General features: G+C 43.0%; 1 protein-coding gene and 1 long non-coding RNA gene across 2 annotated transcripts in view; one reads left to right on the top strand and one right to left on the bottom strand.

Annotated features, from left to right (window-relative positions):
* Positions 1 to 8624, top strand: part of C5 (complement C5) — a 50426-nt gene extending 41802 nt beyond the window's left edge. The window contains exons 23-26 of the mRNA XM_081803511.1: positions 409 to 498; positions 2965 to 3048; positions 7326 to 7464; positions 8083 to 8624. Of these exons, the coding sequence (XP_081659637.1) occupies positions 409 to 498; positions 2965 to 3048; positions 7326 to 7464; positions 8083 to 8221 (452 nt within the window). The 3' untranslated portion in view covers positions 8222 to 8624. The remainder of the gene's footprint in view (positions 1 to 408; positions 499 to 2964; positions 3049 to 7325; positions 7465 to 8082) is intronic.
* Positions 8625 to 9400: 776 nt separating this feature from the next.
* Positions 9401 to 22399, bottom strand: LOC102729139 (uncharacterized). The gene is made up of 3 exons (XR_014140137.1): positions 21895 to 22399; positions 19163 to 19277; positions 9401 to 10212 (listed from the first exon to the last, which is right to left on the bottom strand). It is a non-coding gene; the product is annotated as an uncharacterized LOC102729139 (long non-coding RNA).
* Positions 22400 to 25848: the final 3449 nt, after the last annotated feature.

The following is a 25848-nucleotide window of genomic DNA, read 5'->3' as shown; positions in this document are numbered from 1 at the left end:
GGGGTTTATTTTGTTTTTCAAAAACCTTAATATCTATACATTTCTTAGGTACTTATTGTACCATTTTATAGCTGTAAATCAGTCCAGTTATCATTTCAGTTCCTTCAAGGGACTTTTAATTATACTCAAAATGGGAAATTTTCCTCCTTTCTTTAATGAAAGCATATACATTTCTAAAGAACTGAATGTGGAGTGACAACCCATTCTAAACTTCATGTCCAAGATTTTGTTTTTGTTTATTTTGTTTTCTTTTTGCTTTATATAATGTTTCACTTTATGGAAGAGGAGAAAATGGCATTTGTAAGATTATACTGGATTGTCAGGGCTTATGAAAACTGTGTTTACTGCCAAAGGGAGTGTCTGCCTCTTTATGTTAACCTAACTTTTGCCATTTTTCACAAAATCCAGCTGACTGCGGACAAATGCAGACAGAACTGGATCTGACAATCTCTGCAGATACTAGAAAAGAAACAGCATGTAAACCAGACATTGCCTATGGTAAGTTCAAAGTTTCTATATAGAGTTCCATTAAACATAAAATTTTATGAAAACATGATCTGTTAGAGAGATCAACAACTTTTCATAGTGACTATTTGGATACTACATGCCATGTGTTCCCTTGAAGGAAAATGCCATCGATTTTTAACATTCACATGCAAAATTATTATCCTTCAGCAAAGAAATGTGACTTTCATTTAAAAGTGAGTGATGTACACACCCAGCTGAGACACTTTGCTCCAACAGAGCCCATCGAATTAAACATACTGAACTAAAATATATTCAAAGAGAACTTATGAGAAACCACGAAGGTGTAAGATTTCACTATTCTTCCAGTCAGTTGAGCAGAGGCAGAGACAAAGGTGGTTTGGGGGTTTAGAATTTTTCAAACTCCCTTCAAAGACAAGGTAAAAATATCAATACTAACTCATTTTAAATATATGCAGAATTGCAATCTTCCACTTCAAAAGGAGCATCTCCTTCTGGTTGTCCAGGGTTCAGAGCTGTATCAGATGCCCAAGTACAGTTGTAGTCTTGTCTTAAATTCAGAGAATTAGCTCCTTTGTTTTCTTTTTTTTCTTTTGTGTGTGTGTGTGTGTGTGTGTGTGTGTGTGTGTGTGTAAGTTCCTTATATATTTTGGATATTAACCTTTTTTTGTCTTTCTTTTTTTAATTTAAATTCAATTAGCCAACTTATAGTACATCATTAGTTTCAGATGTAGTGTTCAATAATTTATCAGTTTTGTATATAACACCCAGTGCTCATCACATCAGGTGCCCTCCTTAATGCCCATCACCCAATTACCCCATCCCTCCCACCCACCTTCCCTCCAGCAACCCTCAGTTTGTTTGCTATAGTTAAGAGTCTCCCACAGTTTTTCTCCCTCTCTGATGACTTCCCATTCTGTTTTCCCCTCCCTTCCCCTGCAGTCCTCTGCCCTGTTTCTTATATTCTACATAAGAGTGAAACCATATCATAATTGGTTTCTAATGTTTATTTCTGGCTTCTTTTTTTTTTTTTAAGAGAGAGAGAGAGAAAGAGTATATTGTACATGATCTCAAACCTTTTGTGTGTGTGTATATGAAAGTAGGGTATTATTTATAAATGAAAGGTAAGTACAGTTAATTCAGCACTTTCTGTTTACTGACTGCTTTTATATATGGTTTCTCATTGGGGTCTCATAAGACCTCTTTGAGGTAACAGAGGATTATCTGTATTTTGCCAGTGAAGAAACTGAGGCTCAGGGAGATTAAATAATTTGTTCAAAGTCATGCAGGAATTAAGTAGTAAAACTAGGATGCATCCTGGTCTCCAATATTTTTTCCATTATATTACACCGATCTCACTTACTGGAAATATAGCCATCAGAATAAATTGGGTATGGTTTATAGTCTTTCCATAGAATTCATCTTCATTTTTTTTTTAAGAGTTTACTTATTCATTTGAGAGAGAGAGTGAGCAGAAGAGAGAGCATGGGTGAGGGTAGGGGGCGGTTGTGGGAGAGGCAGAGGGAGAGGGAGAAGCCGACTCCTCTGCTGAGCAGGAAGCCTGATGTGGGGCTCAATCTCAGGACCCTGAGATCGTGACCTGAGCCAAAGGCAGACACTTAACTAACTGGGCCACCCAGGCACTCCTATTCAGGACATGTTAAAATCTGTTTTAGGCTACTAATTCACTTGACCTTTGGTTCTGGCACAGTGAGTTCATTCATTCATCTAGCTAGCTGGAATCTCAAAAATGGACAAACCTTTTAGGTCATTCACTTCAACCCCATCAAAAACAAAAATAATAGAATCTTTTCTTAGGTTACATAGAAGGGATAGGTCCCTTCAAGCTGCTCATCCCAAAACTGAGATCAAATACCATGGATTAAAAATCGATGCCTGAATGAAGAGAAAACAGGATAGAGAATGTCTCGTGTCAGATAGCTGCCAATCCCAGCAAAGATGCGTCAGAAGACCAAATCCTATCAAAATCCAAAGATCAGAGCCATTGGAGGTATCCAAGGAATCAAGGCAAGGGAACAGGAGGCCAATAGGGCAGGCCTGAATGATAGATAAAGGCCCCTCTGTGGGCAGATGGAAAAGGAAGGGGCTCTTCCACGTTCCCGATGGGCATGACCCCACTAATTTAAAGGATCAGAATCTGAACTTTACGTCTAACAAAGGCATATTTTGTTTGTTTAGTGTGCTTCTGTCTTTTAATTTAATGCTGCTGTTATCCTAATCAGCCTGTTCTATAACAGTGGCTAGGTCTAATGATTCCTAGAATGAATCATTAGTCATCATCAGTAGAGTCAGATTGAGAGTGTTTAGGAAGGCTTTTTGGAAGAAATGAGATTTACCTCAGCGTGCCCGTAAGAGCTTGGTATGCTTCATTTCTCATTTGTTTGACAAACTCTGACTTCTGCTGGACATGGCATTAGCGATATTAAGCATGAATTCTTATGTTGTTTCTTCTACCAGCTTATAAAGTTCGTATCACATCTGTCACTGAAGAAAATGTCTTTATTAAGTACACTGCAACCCTCCTGGATATCTACAAAGCTGGTGAGAATTCATTCATTCATTCTTTCACTCAACAAATATTTAGTACTTACTATGTGCCATTAATGAGACATTATGTTGGTAGACTAGGCATTATATTAGTCACAGAGAATACAACTTGAATAACACAGCCAGAGTTCTTGCCTTCACAACGTCTATATTCTGTTTGAGGAGATACATTTTAAAAAAAGAAGAAAGAAAATGAACAAACAAATTAAACAATTACAAATCATAACAAGTACTATATTTGAGACACGTAATTAATGTGGGAAACTCCTTCACTGTGATAACAGATGGCGTGTTTTGGGGGTGGTATCAGGAGTTAGCCATTCTTAAAGGGGTGGAGTAGAGAGGGAACTGAATGTGCAAAGGCCCTGAGATGGCAAGTAACCTGGCACCACCAGGGAGCTAAAGAACCTAGTATGAGATGAAGCCGAGAGGTAGGCAGGAGCTGGGTCGTACAGGGATTTATAAGGCATGGCAAGAAATTTGGATTTTATTCTGGAATTCCAAAGGGAATTTAATAAAAGGTTTGAGGTACGCAAACAACATGATCTGATTTATGGTTTTAAAAGATCATTCTGGTTTCTTTTGTGGTGGGGATCAGGAGTAGAAACAGGGAGACCAGTTAAGAGCGTCCATGAAGTACAAAGCTGTAGGTTGGATGCCATGTAAGGATAAATGAGACTTTTATTAACTAACCAACATAATAAAATGAATTCACATGTAAAATAACATATAAAACATTTTAAAATATGTTCCCTTGTATTCTCTAATTAAACTAAGCTGTAAATATTATAAAACTGCTTGTCAAATTATGTAAATTATCACACAAATGATTCATTAGATCATTATAATAATTCCAAATAAGTTTTTTATTTTTAGAAATTGTCAGTCTTATTTTGCTTGACTCACTACAGGATTGCCCCTGTCTGAGCTTGGATTTGACAATAAGGAACCACATCAAACTTTTCCGATTACATCTTTATTGAATTTATAGTCTTTACACAACCTATAATCTCAATAAGTAATTTCTCCTAGTAGCAACAGTATCATTCATGGTCCTGAAGTCTCTATCAGCTTCTGCTAAATTGGTAGTAATTACATTCAAAATGTTTCTAGTCCTTTGGACACTGTCTGACATTTTTATGTATTCAGTGTATCTCTATTATCAGCTGAATCATGACAACAATTTATTGAATTTTTTGAAATTTGAAAATTTATTGAATATTTAGTTTTCCTAATTTTCTTAACTTTTATTGCCCTTGAGAGTTTTACAAACACCATAGACAAAGTTTTAGGATTCAGAATTTTTTTAAAAAACTTAAAAGTTCATCAAATTTTTTACTTTTGCCATTAAAACAAAAACATTTTCATATAATTATCTTTTCCCTTAAATTGATTTTATTTTGTTTTATATCAAATTTGTAATCATTCTTGATTTTGTCAAAAGCTCTTGCTCCGCTTTCATAGTTTCCTTTATTTTTACACAATTTCATTATTCATTCCCTAATCTGTGAACTTATTAAAGTTGAAATATATTTTCTTGAACATCTGAAGTTAGTATTGACATAATTGCTAGACTATCATGAGCAAATCACCAAAAAGCATATCTGAAATCTATCCACTTTCTAAATATTTGCTCTTATATCACAGTATCTATCAAAGTGAACCAAGCAGGCTTGATATAATTTCCAAACTGCCTTTGTGATCCTTGCACTACCAGCTGCCTGTCAAAATCCCAATATTTTTCCTGTTTTCATTATCATAATTTTTTTTCATTATTGCAATTTTTAAAGCTTTTCCTATTATTACTTACTTCTGCCTAGATATGCAGTAGTAAACACTGAATTTATGAAGACAATATTTAAAGTGAGATTTTGCTTGGCTCCTATCTTTGTAGTGTCCAGAGACACTTGATACCTGCTTGACAGGTAATTCAGTCAACACCAAATTGAACAACTGGGAACTTCAGAATTCTTGCTGAAGCCTGACTCTTCCCTGGCAATCTATTTGTACCAATAAGGTGTTCACATAAATATTCCTCATTGACTCCTTTCTCTCACAAACAGTTTGATATGTTGTTCAGTTGTTCCTTCCAGTACCTTGAAATCAACAAAACCCATTAAGTGGTCTTCAAAGTCCCCAATTTTTTATTTTATGTTATTTTAAAGATCTTTTTTTAGTTGATTTTCTCAATGATTGAAATTTTATCACCTTATTTATATTTTCCAAAAAGTTGTGTTCTCATTTCAGTAGGTTTAAATTTTGCAATAAGTAGGACCGTAAATCTAAATTGCAACTTTATGTTTATACTGATTTTCTTCTCTTTTGAAATTCTATCAGGTGTTTCAAGTATGAAAATTCTTCATCATTTTTAGCCATAGACTAGAGTTAGATTCTAATAATACTTTCTAAATCTTTATTTGCTTGATGGATACTCTGATAAAAATGTTTTTCTGGTTTTTATTATTTCAAATGTTTTACTGTATGAAATTGATTTGTGATGTTATTCTATTTTTTTCTCATTGATGATCACAAATTTTCTTTATCTGAATCATGATTGTTATTCTGACCAAAATAGGTGTTTAGCACTCTGATCTTTTCACAGTCTAACTTTTGAGCACCATTTGCATCCATCTTTCACATTGTAAGGAAGAAAGAATAAACCATTCCTATTTTTACTGAAATAATCAAGTGCTTTTCATTCCAGAAATACAAATTATTTGTCTTATATTGTACCAATTCTTGCATAGTATCAGAAGACATCCCAGGCTGTTCTGAATGTTGTGCAGTATCAGATGATTCCCAAGCTGTAGTTCTTTATCAATATCATCTCTTCTTTGCTCTCCTGTCCATTCAGAAGATTCATATTTATGATATTTAAAAGGAAATGTTAAGAAATGTTTGCATATTTTATTATCTCTTCATTCTGGGTGTCCATTTTTTAATATATACAAATTTGGAATTTATATAAATATCAGAACATCAAACATTTACCACTTACCCCAAGAATTGCTGCACACAAACAATAAGCCAAACTAAAAACTAAACTACTTAGAACAGAGGACAACCACGCAGTTCAAGGATAATGATAATTGGTGTTTCCCCTAAAACATAGGGTGCTTGGAGTGAAGATATAAATGGAAAAAAGATCAGTGATTGTGGAAGCTGAGGTTAATTAACTAGTCCCTCTTCTGAATATGCTTGAGATTTCCTATAACAAAAGGCTTTTAAAAATAATGATAAGGCTCCAGCAGCCACACTGTTTACCATGACAGGGGCTGAATTGGTAAACAGTGCTGGGGATGCTCTTAGATATTGCTGCCCGGGGCAGTCATGTCTTAATGGTCATCGGGAGAGTATAAGAAAATCAGCTCAAACTGATGTGTGCACCCTTGTTAAATATTACTAATTAAAGTTTACCATATATGCAGTTACTATTAAGTATACGTTCAGAAGTTTTTCAGGATTTAACAATTAGGATAACTCTGTCAGAGTTAAATAACTGATCATCAGTCCCAAATCTATAGCAATGAGTCAGACCCAGTCCCTGCCTCAAGAAGTTTCCAGCCTAGCTGAAGACAGATATATGGAATGAAACATTGTGATAGAAATTCAAGTATAATGGGAGTAAGGGGGAGACAGAGATATTTATGACAAAGAACATCCAGGAGTGTTTACTGGATACCTCGAGAATTGAAGATGTGTTTCAAGATGGGTAGAAATGCAACAGGACAACAGAGGAAGAATGCATTCGAGGTAACGGAGCCAGCTTCTTGACGGCTCCTGAGTTCTTTGGGAATCCCAAAGTTATCCTCTTTCAAATCCTCCCAAGTCTTTCACATATCCTGCACTTCTCTACAAAGTCATCCATTGCCAGCTACCAAATACTTTTTTATTTTGCTGTATAACATTTGGGGATTAATGTTCAACTTTAGAGAAGTTCTTTTAATTCCTGGTTCTACAGGAGTAAGGGTAAGAAGCACTTATACAGTGCTTGCTGTGTTGTAAGCACTTCTCATATATTCACAACAGTTCTACAAGTGGGTTTTATTGTCATTCCCAACTTTCCAGATGATGGGTCTGAACCTCATTTGTCCAGGGCCACACAGCCAACAAATGGCAGTCTTAACCATATGGACATTGTCACTCTCCAATAGCCACTCAATATAAGTTTATACTCATTAATAACTAGCCATGAGGAACTGGAATTGTTAAGAGTTTATACTTGTAATATCGTAACATGAATGTGATAATCTTACTTGTGTGCCTCTCAGGCGAAGCTGTTGTCGAGAAAGTCTCTGAAATCACCTTCATTAAAAAGGCCACGTGTGCTAACGCTGACCTGGAAAAAGGAAGACAGTATTTAATTATGGGTAAAGAAGCCCTCCAGATAAAATACAATTTCAGTTTCAAGTAAGTCATTTTGGAGTCTCTGATCTTTCCTTCAAAACTAGGTGTCATTTATCCTTAATTACATGTTTCTTATGTGTCCTGCTGTTAACCAACAAACCATTAGGAGCATAAATGCGATAATGTGAATTTACACTTGATCTTAGCAATAAGGCCAAGAAGCAATGAAACAATATGAATTTAAAACGAAGAACCACTTAAAACCATGAGGGCGGCTGAGCACTCACTGATGGATAAACCAACTGAGGACCTGGGTCTGAGGATGCTTCTGAAGGCGCTCATCCATCCCCCTCTATACCACATCTGCCCCCCTCAATAAGTTCTTGGATGGTTCTGTTTGTAAAGAGAGAAATGTTTAAATATGCATCTTATTGTCTCTTTTTAAAAAATAGATCTTGAAAGAGATACTGTTCCTGCCTTTAATCATGGGAGCCCCAAGCAGTTTCCTGAGATTTGGGGGTTTGTGGTCCTTCCCAGGGGGAGGCCAGTGAGGCAGAGCCTGGCTGACAGTGTGGCCTCACAGGGATTAAGCAGGCTGAGCAGCCTGAGCTCTGTGGAATTCAGCTCTTCTCTATCTGTGGCCATCACCACAACAGTTTCATCATCCTTTTTTCTTGGCAGGTACATCTATCCTTTAGATTCCTCGACCTGGATTGAATATTGGCCTACAGATACAACGTGCCCATCATGCTCAGCATTCTTGGCAAATTTGAATGAGTTTGCTGATGACATCTTTTTAAATGGCTGTGAAAACCCCTGAAGTAGTTCAACTATGCACAGTTTTCACTGTGGACTCCTGTTGTTGAAGTGTCTTCCTTTTCTTTTTTTTCTTTTAAACATTCTCAGTTGTTCTTATTTGGAAAGCTCACTTTACTTAGAATTAGTGGCACTTGCTTTTATTAAAGAACAATTTTAAGAGCTGTAACTTTCTGAAATAACATGGCCTTGGGGGGCATGGAGACAGATACTCATTCCAAGGTTATCGGACACCAGAAGCAATAAAAATTGGAACGTCTCCTAAAACCTGCCACTCAGGAATGTTTGCTGGGGACGAAAGAATAGCTCCATTGAAATGTAGTATCTTACAATAACATGGCCTTTGCTTGAAAGAAAATACCAAGGAACAGAATACTGATCATTAAAACCTGACTTTGCTTTCAAAATTTTCGAAAAAGCAAAAAAGCCTGTTATTTTATGCTAGGGCCTCTTCAACGACACAGACGGGCGAATTGAAAGGTGGACAGAGGCAGCAACGGAGACCTGACAAGGCCTAATGTCAGAGCCTTCTGCAAACTGAGAAGGTAGGAGCGTCTGCCCTGGCCCCTCCCCTCCCAGTGCCCTCTCCTCACCCTCGTGGGGATCCCACTCCTCCCTGCCCCTCCCTCGCAGCACCTAGTCATTTCCCCCAGGGACTTGCTCTTGCCAAGACTTTCTAGCCTGGGAAGGGAAGCCGCAGTGCAGCAACCTGGGGAAGAGAAACCGAGTGGGAATCAGGAGACCTTTGCTCTGGTCTCTGAGCCTGTTTGAACTTTAGAAGAGGATTTGTAATAGGACGTTCATTTTTAAGTGACATTTTGTAAGCACTTTAGATCTCATGAAAGAATTTTCACCTAGAGTCCCATTTACTGTCTCAAGAACCTCACGAGGTGCAGGGATTTTTATTAACCCCACTTTATGGTTGAGGACATTGAAGCTCAGAAGAGTTAAGTCATTTTTCCAGCCTAGTAAAAGGCGGAGTTGGAGACCAAAGCCCACTTGCTCTCAGTCCACACATGTCCCTCTTCTACATCATTACACCATCACATTGCTTGTCAGGTTTAATTTTCTAAGACCAGTGTAGGATGCGGCTGGAGTTTCTTAGGTAGAGTTTAAACAGCTCCACTGAAATCTCACAAGGAAACATGAAGATAAACTCTGGATATAATAGTGACAGTGACTGAAATGCATTCCCTTCTTGAAAAATCTGCATTTTACCACTTAGGTGAAACGACATAAGGTTTACAGTGTGCCTTGTAAGTAATACTAAGATTTTCCACTTCCAGAAGCTAAGAATTTATTTTTGTTAATGTCAAAGCTCACGTTGTAGGCACTCCCTTGGCAAAAACAACCCGTGTGTCCAATATGCCCAAACTCTGCCAGCAAGGAGTGAGGCCCACTGCCCCCCGGCTCCCAGAGTAGACCTGAAGCATCTCCTGTCACCTTCTTGCTGAATGCAGTGCTCAGAGGCACCAGAGTCTCTGAGCTGCTTGGTAGCCCTCTCCGTGAGCCCCGTGGCAAGTAGATTGGGCCACAGTGGTCTAATTAACCCTGAAGCACTGCAGGTTTCAAACATCAAATCAAACCTTTCTGAGTTAGCCTGGTACCATTTAGAAATCCACCAGCTCCTCTTCAGCTGACTCTTATGCATTTAAACATACTACTTTAGTGAGACTTTCACAATCCTCCAAATAGGATGGGGTCCCTACTGAACCCTGCATTTCTCTTCCAAGGCACTTGCAACTACTTATCTAAGCACATATAATCGTTTATTTAGTGTACAGCTTCCTAGCACCACTGTAAGCTCTGTGTGGTCAAGTCTGGATCTCTTCTGTTCCCACCACTATCTCCTGTCCTGGGCACAATGCTGAACACATTAAAGGGACTCATTGCTTGCAGATTCCCACTGAGGATGGGGCATCAGAAGGTCCAAGTTCTAGTCTTGACTTTGCCCCCGCAGGGATTTGGGGCAAGCCTCTTCATCTCTTTGGTGGCCTGAAAAAAAAGGGAGTTAATACTCAAATGCCTTTCTATAGCTCTAAGAAGATATTTTATAATCTTATGTTGTGAAACAAAACAGAACCACATGGTGTGTAAGCATGACATGTATTTTTTTTCTGTGAGTATGGGGGGAGCTCAGCGAAGTGAGTGAGTGCGAGAGCTGGGGGGGCTTCCTGAGGCCTGAAGAAGGGCACATAGGATTTGCGTAGGTAGAGGGCGGCAGAAGGATCTTTGCGGTTGAAGGGAAAAGCATAGGCAGGTTTCCACTGGGGTAATAAGATTTAGGTGCTACAAATGAACACTATTCATTTAATAGCCATATGTTTAATTTTTTTAAGTTTTTATTTTAATTCCAGTTAGTTAACATACAGTGTTATATTAGTTTCAGGTATATGATATAGTGATTCAGTTATATGTTTAACATGTAGTAGAAAAAATACAACTAGTACCTCAAAGCTGTGATATACAATTTTCTTTGAAAATAAATGTATTTGTCAAAAAGTAAGTCTATTTAAGGAAAAGTTTTAAGTAAACAAAAGCATAGGTTGTTCTTAGGGCAAAAATCAGGAGGTTGGCATGTACAAGATTGACGTTTAGGAAACTCTGTCTTAAGAAAATATGTGAAATTGACAATGAGCCAAGCTTAAGGCAGGCAGCCTCACTCCATATTTCTCAGTGAGGGATGCTGAGCCAAAGTCATGTTCAGTCTTACTTTCCAGCCTCCGTGATGCTAGTTTATTCAGCAACATCCAACAAATATGTCTTGATTAGTAATTGTAGGCCAAGCCCAATTCTAGGCACTTGGTACCTAGATCCCCACTCTTGTGGGACTTAGATTCCAGCTGGGGAGACACAACTTGAACAATAAAGACAGTAGTTAGGCGTCTGACCCTGACTGTTTTAAATTATTATTATTTTTTTTTTAAGATTTTATTTATTTATTTGACAGAGAGAGATACAGCGAGAGAGGGAACACAAGCAGGGGGAGTGGAAGAAGCAGGCTTCCCGCAGAGCAGGGAGCCTGATGCGGGGCTCGATCCCAGGACCCTGGGATCATGACGTGAGCCGAAGGCAGATGCTTAACGACTGAGCCACCCAGGCGCCCCCTGACCCTGACTGTTTGAAGGGGATAGAGCTATGGGGAAAAGAAGAGGAGAGCAGAGTAAGGGAGCTGGGGAGTGGTCGAGGGTGTGGTTGCAGTTTTAAATAGAAGGATCTGGTCAGAGTAGGCTTCAAAGTGAGACCTGAGCAGAGACTTGGAGGTGGTGAAAGAGGGAGCCATGTGACCACCTATGGGACGAGTGTTCTGGGCAGAGGGAGCTCCAAGTTCCCGCACCTGAAGCAGGAGCGTGCCCAGTGTCTTACAAGAAGAGGCAGGAGGCTGGTGTAACAGATGTAGAGTGAGCCACTTGGGAGGGTGGTGGAGAGGAGGCCAGCGAGGGCACAGGGACCAGATCACGCAGGTCATGGAAGGGCAGTAGCTGTACTCAGAGGGAAAGGGGAGCCATTGCAAGGTTTTGAGCAGAGGGGTGACAGTAGGAGGTTATTGCAGTATATCAGGCGAGAGATGGGGCAAGTGAACAAAGCAGAGCTTTTCACCTCTGCAGTGAAAGAGAACGCACACCATGGGAACCATGGAGCTTCTCAGAAAAGGATGTTAGGATTTCTTACAGGATTTGGGCTTGTGATGGATTATTTTAGGGAGGGTTTAAGGAAGCAGGGCTTTGCTCTGGATTGGACGCTGTCAGGAAGCAGGAGTAATCCTATGATTGAGTATCTGAATTCTTATCTAACTAGAAGGAAAAGAAGTAACAGTCACTCACATTGGCCAGCAAAGGGGGGATGTTTGGTCATTTTTGTGGTTTGGATAATGTTCTTGTCTTATTTTCTACTCAAACATGATTATGGAAAAGTCTCTTTTTTTTCCCCCTCATCTTGATCCATTTTGTCTGATGTGATGTCTTTGTGTTCTGTGATGTCAGCACAGCCTGACTCTGAATACCAACAAGGTCAACTCCTAGGGTCACCAAGCCCAGCTCCCAGTCTAGCACCCCCTGTCTTCTCTCTCACAGGCCCTTTTTTCCTAGAAAATGCACACACACAAACGACGCGCAGATTTGCATCCAATTTCAGAAGCCCCTGTGAAAGTCCAGCGCGTGGGCCTGAGGACCGCCTCAGGAGCTGGGACTCCATCAGCCAGATCGGAGAGACTCCCACAGACACAAGGCAGCTCTGCATCATGTTTCCATAGGTCTCCCTACTCCTGAAAACACACTGATTCTGCATACTCAGTGCGATGTGAGAAACGTGTCACCAGAGACATGACATGATCTTTAACTTTGATTGGGAGGTTGAAATATTCCTTTATGGTTCTGAATCAGAAAGGAATTGAGGAGGAAGAAAGGAATGGAGGAGAGAAGGTAGAGGAGAAGAGGAGAGGGAAGGGAAGGAGGGAGGGAGGGGTTTATTTTAAGACAAGATGAGAACTCCATTTCTCAGAACCTTCTGGATTCTTCTCAGCTGGCAGGGTCCCCACCCTGACAGACATGTTGGCAGAGGCAGATCTGTTCCTTGGAACACAGGGTCTGCTCCTTCACTGTTTCCATCATTATAATCAGATATGTGTGCATTACACACACAGTCATGAATTATATGATCCTGAAATGTCCAAACCAAGAAGGACCTAGAGCTCCTCTCATCCAATTCCTTCATTTTCATCTGGGAAAACTGACCCAGAGGAGCAGCTAGCTGGTGGTCAGAACCCTGTTAAGTGGGAGGTTTGGGACACAAGCCCGAGGCATCTGACTCTTAGCCCGGCGTTCTTTCCACCGCGTAAATGAGAGGAGGTTACAAAGAAATCGTTTTTGGCTCCCTCCAAAGAAGCATTTTCTTATAGCCAGAGCTGTTCCAAGACAGAGGAGGCTCTCTGGGAGGGACCAAGTGCCCAATCACTAGCCCCTTCCAGGAGTGGTACGGGAGACATTCAGTGTGGAAGGTTTGCCCCGATAACGTCCAACGTGCCTTCAGCTCTGAGAGGTCATTAAGAGAAACAAAAACGTCCGCTTTACTTCCTAAAGCCTCCATTTTCACATTTGAAAAATGGGGAGTACTAATAATTCCCACTTTAGAGGATTTCTGTGAGACTTAAGTGAGATAATACAGACCATGCATATAAAGTGATGGGCACAGTGCCTGGCACGGCAAATGTAACTTGGCGTGGTTAATAATACAACCCTGGCACAAGATGGATGATGATTTTACACATTTCTTGCCTGGCATCATGCAGATTGCATTACGTGGAGCATCTATCGACATTTCACAACCCCGTGATGATTGTCATCATTCTTACTTTTAGGAAGAAAACAGCTGAGGATCTGGGAGGTTAACTTGCCCTAGGTCACACACCTTCATAAGTGGTAGGGCATCTTCTAGACCCAGGGGCCCAGGCTCCTAGCCTCTGAGCTGGATGGCCTTCTCACATACCAGAGGGGCAGTATTATCTCAGGGCACAGGTGGGGCAGAGTGTGGCCGACGAGAGCTCTGGGTACAGCGCACGGGGGCAGTGGGAACACAGGGTGTACAAAAATGAAGGGAGGCAGCCCCAGAGATCAACTCTGCGAAATGTTACCTGAGGTCATTTTCCACATGGATACAACACAATTTGAAGAACTCTCAGTGGACAGGTCTCCCCACGTCCCCTCAAAGGACTTGAGTTTGCCAATAGAGTTGATGTTTCCTCCCTTGTGAACCTCCTATGTAGAATCATAACATATGGAAGTTTAAAGGTCTCCTGGAGGGGCATCAAGGTGGCTCGGCTCAGTCTTGATCTGATTTCCTAGAGATCATCCAATCAACCTCTCCCCATTTCATTGATGAAGAAACAGGTCAGGAAGGAGCAGGGGCTCATCAGGTCTCCCACAGGGGAATCAGGGCCAGAACCTCATATTAGCACCTGGCGTCTCCTCCTACCAGTGGGACCTAACAGGCAAGCAGAGACCAGAGCCCCAGGTGGGGTCCAAGGCTAACATTTTCAACAGATGAGATACAAGAAGTCAGAACTATCCTAGAAAGAGGGTTTTCTGTTTGGCTGAAGCTTGGGTGGTTGGGTGTGTCTGTCTGTGTTTTATGTGTTTTGTGTTGGTGTTTTGGAGGGTAGATGGAAAGGGGGTGGTGGCTGAAGCTGACTAAGGCAAGAGAAATCAGGACTGAGGAAAGAATTACTTAGCTTCATAAATTTTTTTTCCAAACAGAGAATCTTTCAGAAATTAGAGCCAGGACTGAACTCGAATTCTCTGAGAACAGAGAAGGAGAAAGGAGATATGCCCAGAGTAGGAGGAGAAAGTAGAAAGGAGGGTTCCTGGGTCTGCTGGGGCCTTGGGGCAGGGTTGGTCAGCATCCAACCCTCCTCCTGCCATCTCCTTCACTGCTAAAGGCAAAAGGCCAGCATGTGGCCTGCTCATTAATTAAATGCTGAGTGTGGAAATGAAAAATAGCCCTTTGGTTTGGTTGCTGTGTGTGTGTGTGTGTGTGTGTGTGTGTGTAAGAGACAGAGACAGGACTTGTTACTACGGGGAAGTGATATGGTGAAGAAGTAAGAACTGCCATTGCTTGTGACCTTGGGAATGTTCTTGAACCTCAGCAAGTCTCTCAGTTTGCCCCTCTATGAAGACAGAGTAGCATTATCAGCCTTGGAGGGTGGCAAGGATTAAAAATAGTACCCAAGTGCCAGCCCAGGGGGCACAGTCTGTGGGGGCCAACGGCAGCCAGCTGGCTGTGGGATTTCTTTCTTTCTTTTTTTTTTTTAAAGATTTTATTTATTTATTTGACAGAGAGACAGCAAAAGAGGGAACCCAAGCAGGGGGAGTGGGAGAGGGAGAAGCAGGCTTCCCGCTGAGCAGGGAGCCCGATGTGGGGCTCGATCCCAGGACCCTGGGATCATGACCTGAGCCGAAGGCAGACGCTTTAAAGACTGAGCCACCCAGGCACCCCTGGCTGTGGGATTTCTACCTCTCAGAGCTCTCTGTGCCTCAGTTCTCTGTTTTGGAAATGAAGTGAGATTCTCCCAGCTCAATTTACAGGGTTGTTGCAGGATGAAATAAGATCAAACACATGAAAGAACTTTTAAGCTGTAGAATTTTGGACAAATATGGAAAATATCATTAATAACCAAAAGCATTTTTGTGCTAAGATACCACAGGCAGAGACTGCCCGATACGCTTTTAAAAGACTGGCAAGGGGTCCACTATCTTAAAAAGTGATCTCCCCCAGTGCCTCAGATTTTCCCATCTTCCTATGAGGCCTCCTTCCTTTGATTCTGGAGGCTGTCAGTCTTAGGGCAATGCTTCACCAAGTGCCATCCCCTGACCAGCAGCATCCCCATCACCGTTAGAAATGCAAATTCTCAGGCCTCACCTCAGACCTACTGAACAGAAACTCTGAGTGGAGCCTAGAAATCTACATTTTAAAAAGATCTCCAGGAAAAGCATAGGCACATCAAAGTTTAAGAAGTATTGTTTTGGAGCTTGTGGGAGGGCAGATTCTGATTCTTTAGGTCTGAAGTTGCCTGAGATTCCTCATCTCCCAGGTGATGCCTACGGTGCAGGTTCTCAGACATAACAAGGTTCGAGAGTGTCCTACAAAGTCAGGATTTTTGCATGAACGGAAGTAACGCCTTAATAACCAAGACTTCAGTTAAGAGCAGTTGTGCACAGGCCTTTCAGGAATGGGTGGCAGGAAAGCCTGAAGGATTCTGGGAGCAAGAGAAACACAGGGAAGCCATGAGAAAGAGGTCTTAAGAAAAAAAGAGAAGGTAGGAGATCACTGAAGGTAAAGTAGGCTGCCCTTGCAGAATATGCTCAGGGCAGATCCAGGCGTTTATTAAATCCATTCACCCACTAAGTGCTGTCTATATGTTAGGCACTGTTCTGTATTTTTTACACTCATCAACTCACTGAGTCCACTAACAACCCAGTGAGGCTGGTACTATTTCCATTTTACAGAGGAGTAAACTAAGGAACAGAGAGGTTAAGTAATTTGCCCAAGATCATTGAGCTTGCTGGAGCCGGGATTTAGAACTCAGGCAGCCTGACTTATTAGCAGTAGACTGTTCTGCCTCAGATATAGTTTCTGCCATCAGGAAGCTTACAGTCCCATGAGGAATGCAGGCTAGGACTAAGAATGGCCAACACTTGGATGATGCCTATTATGTTCCAGGCACTATTCTGAGCCCCTTACAACATATCTACTGTTTTAGCTCTTATAGCAATTCTAGGAGATGGGGCAGGGCACTGCTGAATGGGCCTGGCTGTGCGCAGAACTGCATAAAACAGGTCTCTCTGTTCCTGGAGGTTTATGCATAGATATCTCAAACACCTAAAGTCCCAGACTCCCTGTGCTAAGCAGAAAAGCTCCAATCCAGAAATAACCTGGTATTGGAGACCAGGGCCTCCAATACCTGGTCCAAGCCCCACTTTGTGTCCTCGGCCTCCACACCCTCTTTGCTTCCCAACCTGGCCTCCAGAATTAGGCCTCACTGTGCAGAAGAGCAGGTGTACTTGCCAGCCCTTCGGCTCACCCTAGCTCCCACAGCTACACCCAAGTTCATGCAGCAGATGATTCCCCCTGTGTGTGCTGCCCCAGGCAGGCCTGCGAGGCCAGGCTGTGGACCCTCCTGACAGGCACCAGAATGAGGGGCCTGCTGATGGCTGGTCCCTGCTGCTGCTGCCTCAGCCCACCGGGGGCAGCAGCTCTAACCCGCCCTCCCTCCCTCCCCCACACACCAGACATCACTACCTTGGCGCTTGGGAGTCAAGAAGTTGCCCAACAAATGAAAACTGACCTCACGTCTTTGCAAACCACTTTGACAATACATTTCAAGAGCCAAAATATGTGTCTATCCCTTGATCCAGTAATCCTCCTCCTGTTGGATTATTTATAATAAATTTCCAAAAGTAGGGGGGAAGGTTCCTACACAAAGATCGTCTGTGCAGGATTAATTATTCATTTAATAAATATTTATTGAGTTCCTCCTGTGTGCCAGACACAGTTTCAGATGGTGTAACCAAGATAAACAAGGTCCCCGCTCTCCTGGGAATTAGAGCTGTGGGAAAAGACAACAAATACCTACATAAATGAGGAAAAATAATCTATTTACAAAATTATCTGCAGAGAATTAAAATAAGGGTCTGTGGTGGAGAATAACTGGGTGGCTGCTCTTGATTACGGGGTCAGGGAAGATCTCTTAAATGTCAGTAAATGAGATGACCTCTAAAGCTGAGATTCTCATGATGAGAAGGAGCAGCCGTATAAGGTTCCAGAACAGGAGGCTGGTGGTCCAGGGAGCTTCAAGAAGGCTGATCAAAGAAAGCAAGTGATCCGAAATGAATTCAGAGGTGGGGGAGGGGCCAGATCACTAGTATTTTGTAAGCACGGGTGAGATGTTTGAACTTAATTCAATAGTTAGTACTAAGCAAGGGCATGCAACCAGATTATAGATGAGAAAGGGGCAGGGGGACCAGTTAGAGCTATTGCAGCTATTTTGGTGAAAAGTGATAGTAGCTTGAACTAGAGTGGTAGAAATGGAGATGAAGAGAAATGCTAGATTCAGGATATTTTTAGAGGCATGGCTAAATGGGTTTGTTGAAGGAACTGGGATGGGGGTAATGAAGGCAGAGAAATCAAGGATTATTCACGGATTCTTGACTTGAGCTACTACAGCTGCCAATTATACAGTTAGGGAAGACCGGAGAAGATAAAAATTTAGGAAATGAGAAGGGAAGATGTTATGGGTTGAACTGTGTCCCCCTGAAAAAGATAAGTTGAAATCCTAACCCCTGGCACTGCAGAATGTGACCTTTTTTGGAAATAGGGTCTAATCGATATAATCAGTCAAGGTAAGATGAGGTCATACTGGAGTAGGGTAGGCCCTTACTCCCAACATGACTGGTGTCCTTATGAGAAGAGAGAAATTCGGACACAGAGACAGAGACCCACACACACGGAGGAGAATAGCACGTGAAGACACGGACACTTGAGGAACGCCAGCCACATGAGGACGGGACAGAGATTGCAACTGCCAGCTCGTCATCAGAAGCTAGGGAGAGGCAGAGCAAAGGTTCTCCGGCAGAGCCCTCAGAAGGCACCAATCCTGCCGACACCTCGAGTTCAGACTTCTAATCTCCTGAACTGTGGGAGAATAAATTTTTGTTGTTTTAAGCCATCCAGTGTGTGATACTCTGTTCTGGCAGCCCTGGGAAGCCATCTAGAAGAGAATAGGAGGAGAGCTTGTTATGTTTCCATGAGAAGTCTTGTAGATACCCATGTAGAGCTATCAAGCAGCAATCGGATACATGAGTCTAAGCTTGTGGTAAATAAAGCAATGCACCATAAGCTAGTGACGATACATTAAGTACGATATACGAAGTGATGGCCTGAAGAGGTAGAAATGATTACACACATTCTATGAAATATTATGACGCCTCTGAAGGGAGTCATTATAAAGACTAGGTAGGAACCTGGAAAAATGCTTATGATAGTGTTACACACACAGGGCCCCGTGATTGCCATTCTGTAATGACTGTCTGTGGGTGAGAAGCAGGTGTCAAACCGTCTGATTCAGATCCCAGCTCCAACTCTTTGGAACGGCCTAGGATAAGTTGCATGTCACTGCATCTTGCAGGTTATGTTTGTTCAATATATTTACAGCTCCAGGGTAAGTGAACGCAAGGCTGAATTGCAAAGTGCTGAGATGGCAGAGTAAAGAAGCAATCGGGGTGGAAGTAGAACTAAGCCAGGAAGTCTTCCTGGAAGAGCTGGCCTTTGCAAAATAAGTGCATGGCCCGGGGCAGAATGCCTACCATAGGCCAAGCATTGTGGCAGCATCAGGGGATAGGCTCGGTAAAATCTCCAATAAGTCATTCTCTGCGAACACACTTGTGTGGAATACTTACCATACACTGAATGTCCTGATGGCTTATCCATGTCCCTTCATTCCTATGTGAGTGAGAACTTTGAGGACTGGGGCTGTGTCTTGTTCCTCTCTGTATCCTTAAGCACAAGACCTGGTACAGGGGAGATATAAATTAAGGTCTATTACATATAATAGAACATCAGAATCAGAATTTGATTTTCATATAGGAATGTGCAACAAAGGACCACTGATAACCGAGTCCGTTGACCTGTGGACATGAGTCTCCTTAAAATCCAGTCAAGGTAGGGATCTGAAGACTGAAGCACAGCTGAAATCTCAGTGCTGTTAAGCGACTTTATCTAAAGTGAGCACAGGGACTTAATTGCTTTGGAAGATAGAAGCAAACACAGCCAATTAGAAAAATATAACCGAAGAAGCCAACCCATTTTATAATAGCAAAGAGGATCAATACATTGAGTAAATAAGACTCACAGTGTATAATCATAAATCAACTTAATTTCGTTTCCCAACCCCCCAATGGGGAGATGCCCTTTCTCTGCCCTTTAATGAGAACTCAAGCATCCTACAACTTTTCTTTTTTTTTTTTTTTAAGATTTTATTTATTTGTTTGACAGAGAGAGAGACAGAGAGAGAGGGAACACAAGCAGGGGGAGTGGGAGAGGGAGAAGCAGGCTTCCCACTGAGTAGGGAGCCCGATGTAGGGCTCAATGCAGGGCTCGATGTGGGGCTCGATCCCAGGATCCTGGGATCATGACCTGAGCCAAAGGCAGACGCCTAATGACTGAGCCACCCAGGCGCCCCGCATCCTACAACTTTTCTGATCACTCTCAGGAAATAAAAAGTCCTGTGATCACTTCAGTCACCAAACAAACTCTATTCATAAATAACTCAGTCCCATACAAAAGCACAATTCCAAATTTGATTTAAAATTCAATCTTTTCTTCCAACTGGGGCTTGCTGCAGGTGGGACCCCTACAGCTGGGGATAGGGGCATGGACAGCTGCTTCTTTATTTTCCCCAGACTTCTCTCCCCAGTTTGCTAAATGTGACTTCTGACTTCTCCAGGGCTATAGGGGTGGGGGGTTGGGGAGGTGAGGAGAGGCAGAAGAAAGGAGAGCAGGAGAGATCTTACCTGACCAATGCTATCATATGATGGCTTTAAAGCTGACTCTTGTGTAGGCACATCCATGGATTTTTCAGACACTCCTCCCATAAGCCCTGAGGACCTCCCCATTATGTGGGCATGGCACTGCCTTGTATCCCATTCTTCACTCCTTCTGCAGTCCTAAAAATCCAGCAATACCTTCAGCTAGCCTCCCCCACCGCCCCCACCCCGTTAGACACACCTGAGAGGCCTTCACATCAGTTCTTCTAGTGCATGGCTAACTTCTAGTCCATGGGAACAACATCCTTTGCACAAACCATCTTGAGGCATTCAGGCTGATCTGAGCAGTGCCACCTCTCCTTTGTCTTGTTTGCCCAAGATGGCACCCATCTCTCATCCTTTAGACTCTCTGGTGGCTGTCAGAAGCCAGGCCACCTATCTCCCCATCTCAAGGTGAGCACACATTAAGCTCTCTGAGTAGACTCCATGGAGCATCTCTCTCTCTCTCTCTCTCAGGGTAATTAACAATGTGATATTAGTTCCAAGTGTAAAGAGCTCCCCTTTCTTGACTCGCGAAAGGGAGACATGCATTTGCTCACTCCAACACAGTCTTTGTTCAACTCTAATCTATTGGCAGCACCGAGGGCCTCAAGGTTCTTTCTATAGCACCATACGGCTAAGCAGTAATGAAGGGTACGTGTGTGTCTATGTGTGTGTGTTTCTCAAGAGTTTCGGTCTATTAGGAGAACTAGAACATGTATCCATAAGGTTAGCACAAGGCAGCCGAGTTCCTGTTGGACACCATAGGGAAGGATCCACGGAGAAGGCAGCTCTGAGCTGGGTCTGAAAGAAAGACTAAGATATCCATAAGCTGAAATGAAAGAGAGAGGGAATTATATGACTAAATGTCCAGTGGTGGAATCAAGGACGTGTGTACAGACGCCACTAGGTAGTTTGTTTAAACAAGACAAGTGAAAGATTAAGCCAAGCCAGACCCAAAATGAACAAGATAAGGGGTTTGGATTTTTGCCTACAGGAAATGAGTTTTGAAGGTTTTGAACAGAGCAGCAAGATGGACGATGGGTTTAGAAGGGCAGTGACTAATTCTTGGTGAAATGTGCTCATTTCCTTGAGTCATTAACCCGGGTCCCATTAAGAAGAAAAACAAAACAAAAACCTTCCAGGACTTGCTTTCTTTTCCAGGAAAACCCTTGCCCTTTGGAACTTCTCATGAGTTCAGTTTATAAAGCCATCCAATCCTGTTTTTACTCTTAGTTAAGGGCACTTGGCACAGCTGCCAGTCCCAGCACCCTCCTTTCAGCCCTGAGGCCCTCAGCTTCAAGCTTGATGGGGCTGCTCAACCCATCTCTCCATGGCCCCAAACTGCCCTCTTGAAGAGGCCAAGGAGAGAGGTGTCCCTTTCTGAGCAGGAGGGCCATGGAAACCTTGCCTCCATGAGCCTGCCTACAAAGTCTTCACCCTGGGCCTTTTGAAGCCAAATGGGAAAAATCCAGGAGGCTGCAAAGCCAAGAAAACAGCAGGTTTGGATTCAAATCCCAGCTTTCCCCTTACCCTTACCTAATCTTGAGACCTCCCTCAGCCTCTATGTGTTAATCTGTAAAATGGAAACAAAACCACTTACCTCGGCAACAATGGTGCTGTGAAGAGTAAGCAAGAGGGAATTTGTAAGCATAGCTATCACATAGCAGATGCTCCAAGAATATTCCTCCATCTCCTTCCCCCCAACATCTCTGTGTCTTGGTTTCCTTGCCAATTAAATGTGATAGGGATTCAAGGATAAAGTCGAATCTGATGAATTTCCCAAACCCCTGACACTTGCCCACACAGAGGCCAGTGAGAGCAGAGGGCCTTTCTCTGCCATGTCTGAGCTCTGGAAGCTATTTCTTCTTTTCTTATTTTCAACAATTAAAAAAAAACAAACTACAAAGTAGTTAATAGTAGTATGCATTGGCGCATACTTAGAATGAGCCTACCTTTCCCAACCTCTCCCCATTAGCACCGTCTGACTCAGTTTCCCCATCTGTAAAGTGATTGTACCTGAGGCAGGTCCCCTCTTTCGCTCTCTGCAACTGCCCACTGGGTTGGGAGGATGGAGCCCGGCAGAGGGCATGCTGAGTGTAACCTCTTGGCCAAGGCCCTGGCGAAAGGCACCCAGCCAAGGAAAATTCTAGTGGGAAAAAAACGAAGCAAGGATTCCAGGTTTATGAGTCCCAGACTTTGAAAAACAAAACTGCTGAGTTGTCTCCTGAGTTAGGGAAAAAGAACACCACAGCCGCCTTGAGATTTCCAGGAAACAATTTGTGAAGGCTTTGGGCAAGGCTGGCAGGGGGACTCAGGGAGGCCCAGATGGGTTGGATGCCCTGGGAGGTAGGGGGTGGGGGTGGGTGGTGTTTCTGTGGGACTCTGAGTGTTCAGGTGCTCCCAGGCACGGTGGAGTTACGTGACTGTACGCGGGTTATATGTGCCTCTATGGGCACACTTGTTTGTTTGCCTGTGGGCAACCCCCCAAGTACTTATTGAGCACTTTCTATGTTCCACTGGGCACAGTGCTAGGGGGTGGGAATGCAACAACAAAGAAAACACAGTCCCTGAGCACAGGGAGCTGAGTTTAGCAAGGGATGCAGATTAGCGGGCATTTCAGTTGGGAGTACAAACATCTGGGAGGCAGTTTGTATCACCGGCCGTTCAGAACACCGACTTTGCTGTCAGGCAGCCTGGGATGCAAGTCCAGCCACCCACGAGCTCCACGACTTTGGAGATCTCCGACTCTCAGTCTCCTCAGCTGGAAAGTGACCATATTAAAATGACATCCTGGAGATAGCATGCATATGTAAATGTTTGACGACCCGTCTCCGTCACGTGCTTGCAAGGTCTGCACCTGGATAAGCACATACAATGTGCAAAGTCTGGGTGAGCTGTGTGCAGGACGTTAGCGCATCTGCTTGGGTCATGCATGTGGTGTGCCAGGCTCTAATCGGAGGTCACAAATAATGGCCCACAGACATAGTTTGTGGGGACACTCACCCAGTTGGGGTCTGGTTTCTGGCTCATGATGTATTCTAAAACTCAAGACATTCTACATCCAATCCCGATTTCCAGTTTCCCTTCAAACCCTGGACAATCTGGCCATCCTGCAAGCATTTGCATGTGTGTGCCTGCATGCCGTGGTCTCTGCTTCCCATAAGTATGTCCTTCCCAGGAGCACTTTCCCTCCTGGCTGGTCTCCAGGTCTGTCCTTGGAGGGGCTCCAAGGTGGTTCAGGGGGGCTCTTGTGCAGACATGTTCTCTATGAAAGGAGAAGCAGGACTGGGCAGAAGCTGGTGCCGGGGCCCCCAACCTCCCTGGGCAGCTCCAGTTTTGGTCATCAGAGGGGCAGAGAGAACTGTGGACCCTACCCCAGGCTCCGGCCATGCGGCTGGACACTGGTTACCAAAGATCGTAACCAAGGATGGCAGCTGGACAAAATGGCTTTTCTTATCTATTTGATTTTGCATTTCAAAAATGCCTCAATTATAGCTCCAAAATGATTAAGACAATGATCTTCTCAGAAGGTGTAGTGGAATGTATATACTATGGTTCTTTTTAAAATGAGCAAATAGGGGGCACCTGTCTGGCTTAGTCGGTAGAGCATGCAATCCTTGGTCTAGGGGTTGTGAGTTCAATCCCCATGTTGTGGTGTGTAGAACCTACTTTAAAAAATAATGATAAAATAAAATGAGCAAATGGGGTCCTCGTATAAGCTAAAAATGTATTTGTTAAAATACATTTTGGGAACCTACATGTGTGAAAGGTAAGACTGACATTTTCCTACTGTCCCTGGATCCTCTTAAGATGGCAAATCAATCCCTCATAATAGATATTTACTAGGCCCCGATTGTGTATAGCATGTAGGCTGGGCAAAAGGGGGCTACACAGATGAATATGCCCTGCTCCCAGGCCTTTGGGAAATTCAGTCTTATGGAGAGACACCAAGGAGAAATGAATGCAGAAACAAGAAAGGACGGGTATTATTGAGACATCTTGGGACCAAAGAACACCAGAACATGGAGGAAGACCTGTGACTTACTGTGCAAGCTCGTCCCCCTCTCTGGACCCCATTTTCCCTTTTGTAAGATAAGAAGGTCAGAAGAGATGGGCGAATACCAACACCACATTCACAGCCCTGCCCAGCCACCAGCTTCGGCATTTTTTTGAGGGAGTACAAGGTGTAGCCCCAGTTCTTCGCCTCTTACTCCCCACCCCACATTCTTGTTTCCAAGTCTTGGCTTGTGCTGGGAATCCATCTGGCTTGAGCTCTGAAAGAAATTCATCAGAGGAGGTTTTTCACATTGCTTTCTCTTAAAAAAAAAAAAAAAAAAGTCTGGAGTCCAAAAAGACGAGGCATCTGGTGGAATCTTCCAGCATCCATTATTGGGGTTCCTGGCCCAGGTGGGGAGAGCAGCCCCCAGACAGGTGGGAGAGTTTACCCCTTCTCTAGCACCAGGGCTTGCTGTGAAGGATTCCTCTGAGGTAATTCTCCCACTTCGCAGATGGGAAAAATGAGACCCAAGGATAGGAGGGACTTTCCTCACAGTTCTGATTCCTTAGCAAAAACTCTCCCCACTATTTTTCTCTATCAGGCCGAGTCCTCAGGACAGAGCGAGCTGAAGACCTCCAGGCCACGTCCGTTCTCAGCCTGATGTTGACTGCTGTTGAGCTCAAACATTGAGTTATTCTTGCTCTGCACCGGCCAAAGGCCCGAGAAACCCAATCTCACACAAGTATGTGTAAAGGAAGAGCAGTAATTCTGTAGCCCAGAAAAAGGCCTTGAAGGCCTGGGGTATCCACCTTTAGGAGAATCTTTGTTGCCAGAGTCCACAAAAGAAGGAATTTAACACGGATAAAACCAATCTCTTAGAGCAGCGCACACAGGTGACCAGAGATAGCAAAGAGAAGTAGATTGACTAGTATTTATTCCAAAGATGTTTGCCTTGCTTGTTATTGGCATCTTGGGAGCTTGTCAAAGGGATCAAAGGGTCCATCAGCCGAGCTCTTTGCCTCAACCACATCACTATTCCCATGAGTGTCATTGGCACTTTTATCATAAATTGAAATTCCCATCTCGGTTTCAAAGTGGCCAGTCCCACAAATAATTGGAAAAACCCTAGGGACACCTCTGATGCCTACAGTTCAAAGAACTTCAGAGGCACTCTGTTGCTCACCTTAAAATCTGGAAATCGGTTGAGAAAGTGAAAATCACACGACATAGAAACTCCCTTCAACAAACAACCCCAGGTTTCTTTTCGGATTTTTGTTAGAATGCTATCTCTCTCTTCACAACACCCTAAAAACGGCCAAGTCGAAGATACTTAAATGTTTTTTGATGATGGTAAAATCATCAACGGTGTTCCCCTTAACTAAATATGTTTATGGAGAGTGCCTTGCATGTTAGTCACCCACTGAACAAATGTTTATTGAATGCCTCCTCTGTGCTAAGCCAGGGGAAACAATAATGAAGAAACCAAATACAGCTCTACTTTAATGGATTTAATTAACTTAATGTCCTATATTCCTTATAATTCATATATTCTAGTGG

This window comes from Leptonychotes weddellii, chromosome 14, assembly GCF_054177405.1.
Source record: "Leptonychotes weddellii isolate Sample4059 chromosome 14, ASM5417740v2, whole genome shotgun sequence".
In the NCBI taxonomy this organism is placed as follows: domain Eukaryota; kingdom Metazoa; phylum Chordata; class Mammalia; order Carnivora; family Phocidae; genus Leptonychotes; species Leptonychotes weddellii.
Note: the sequence above shows the minus strand (reverse complement) of the source record. Positions and strands in the feature narration are given on the sequence as shown.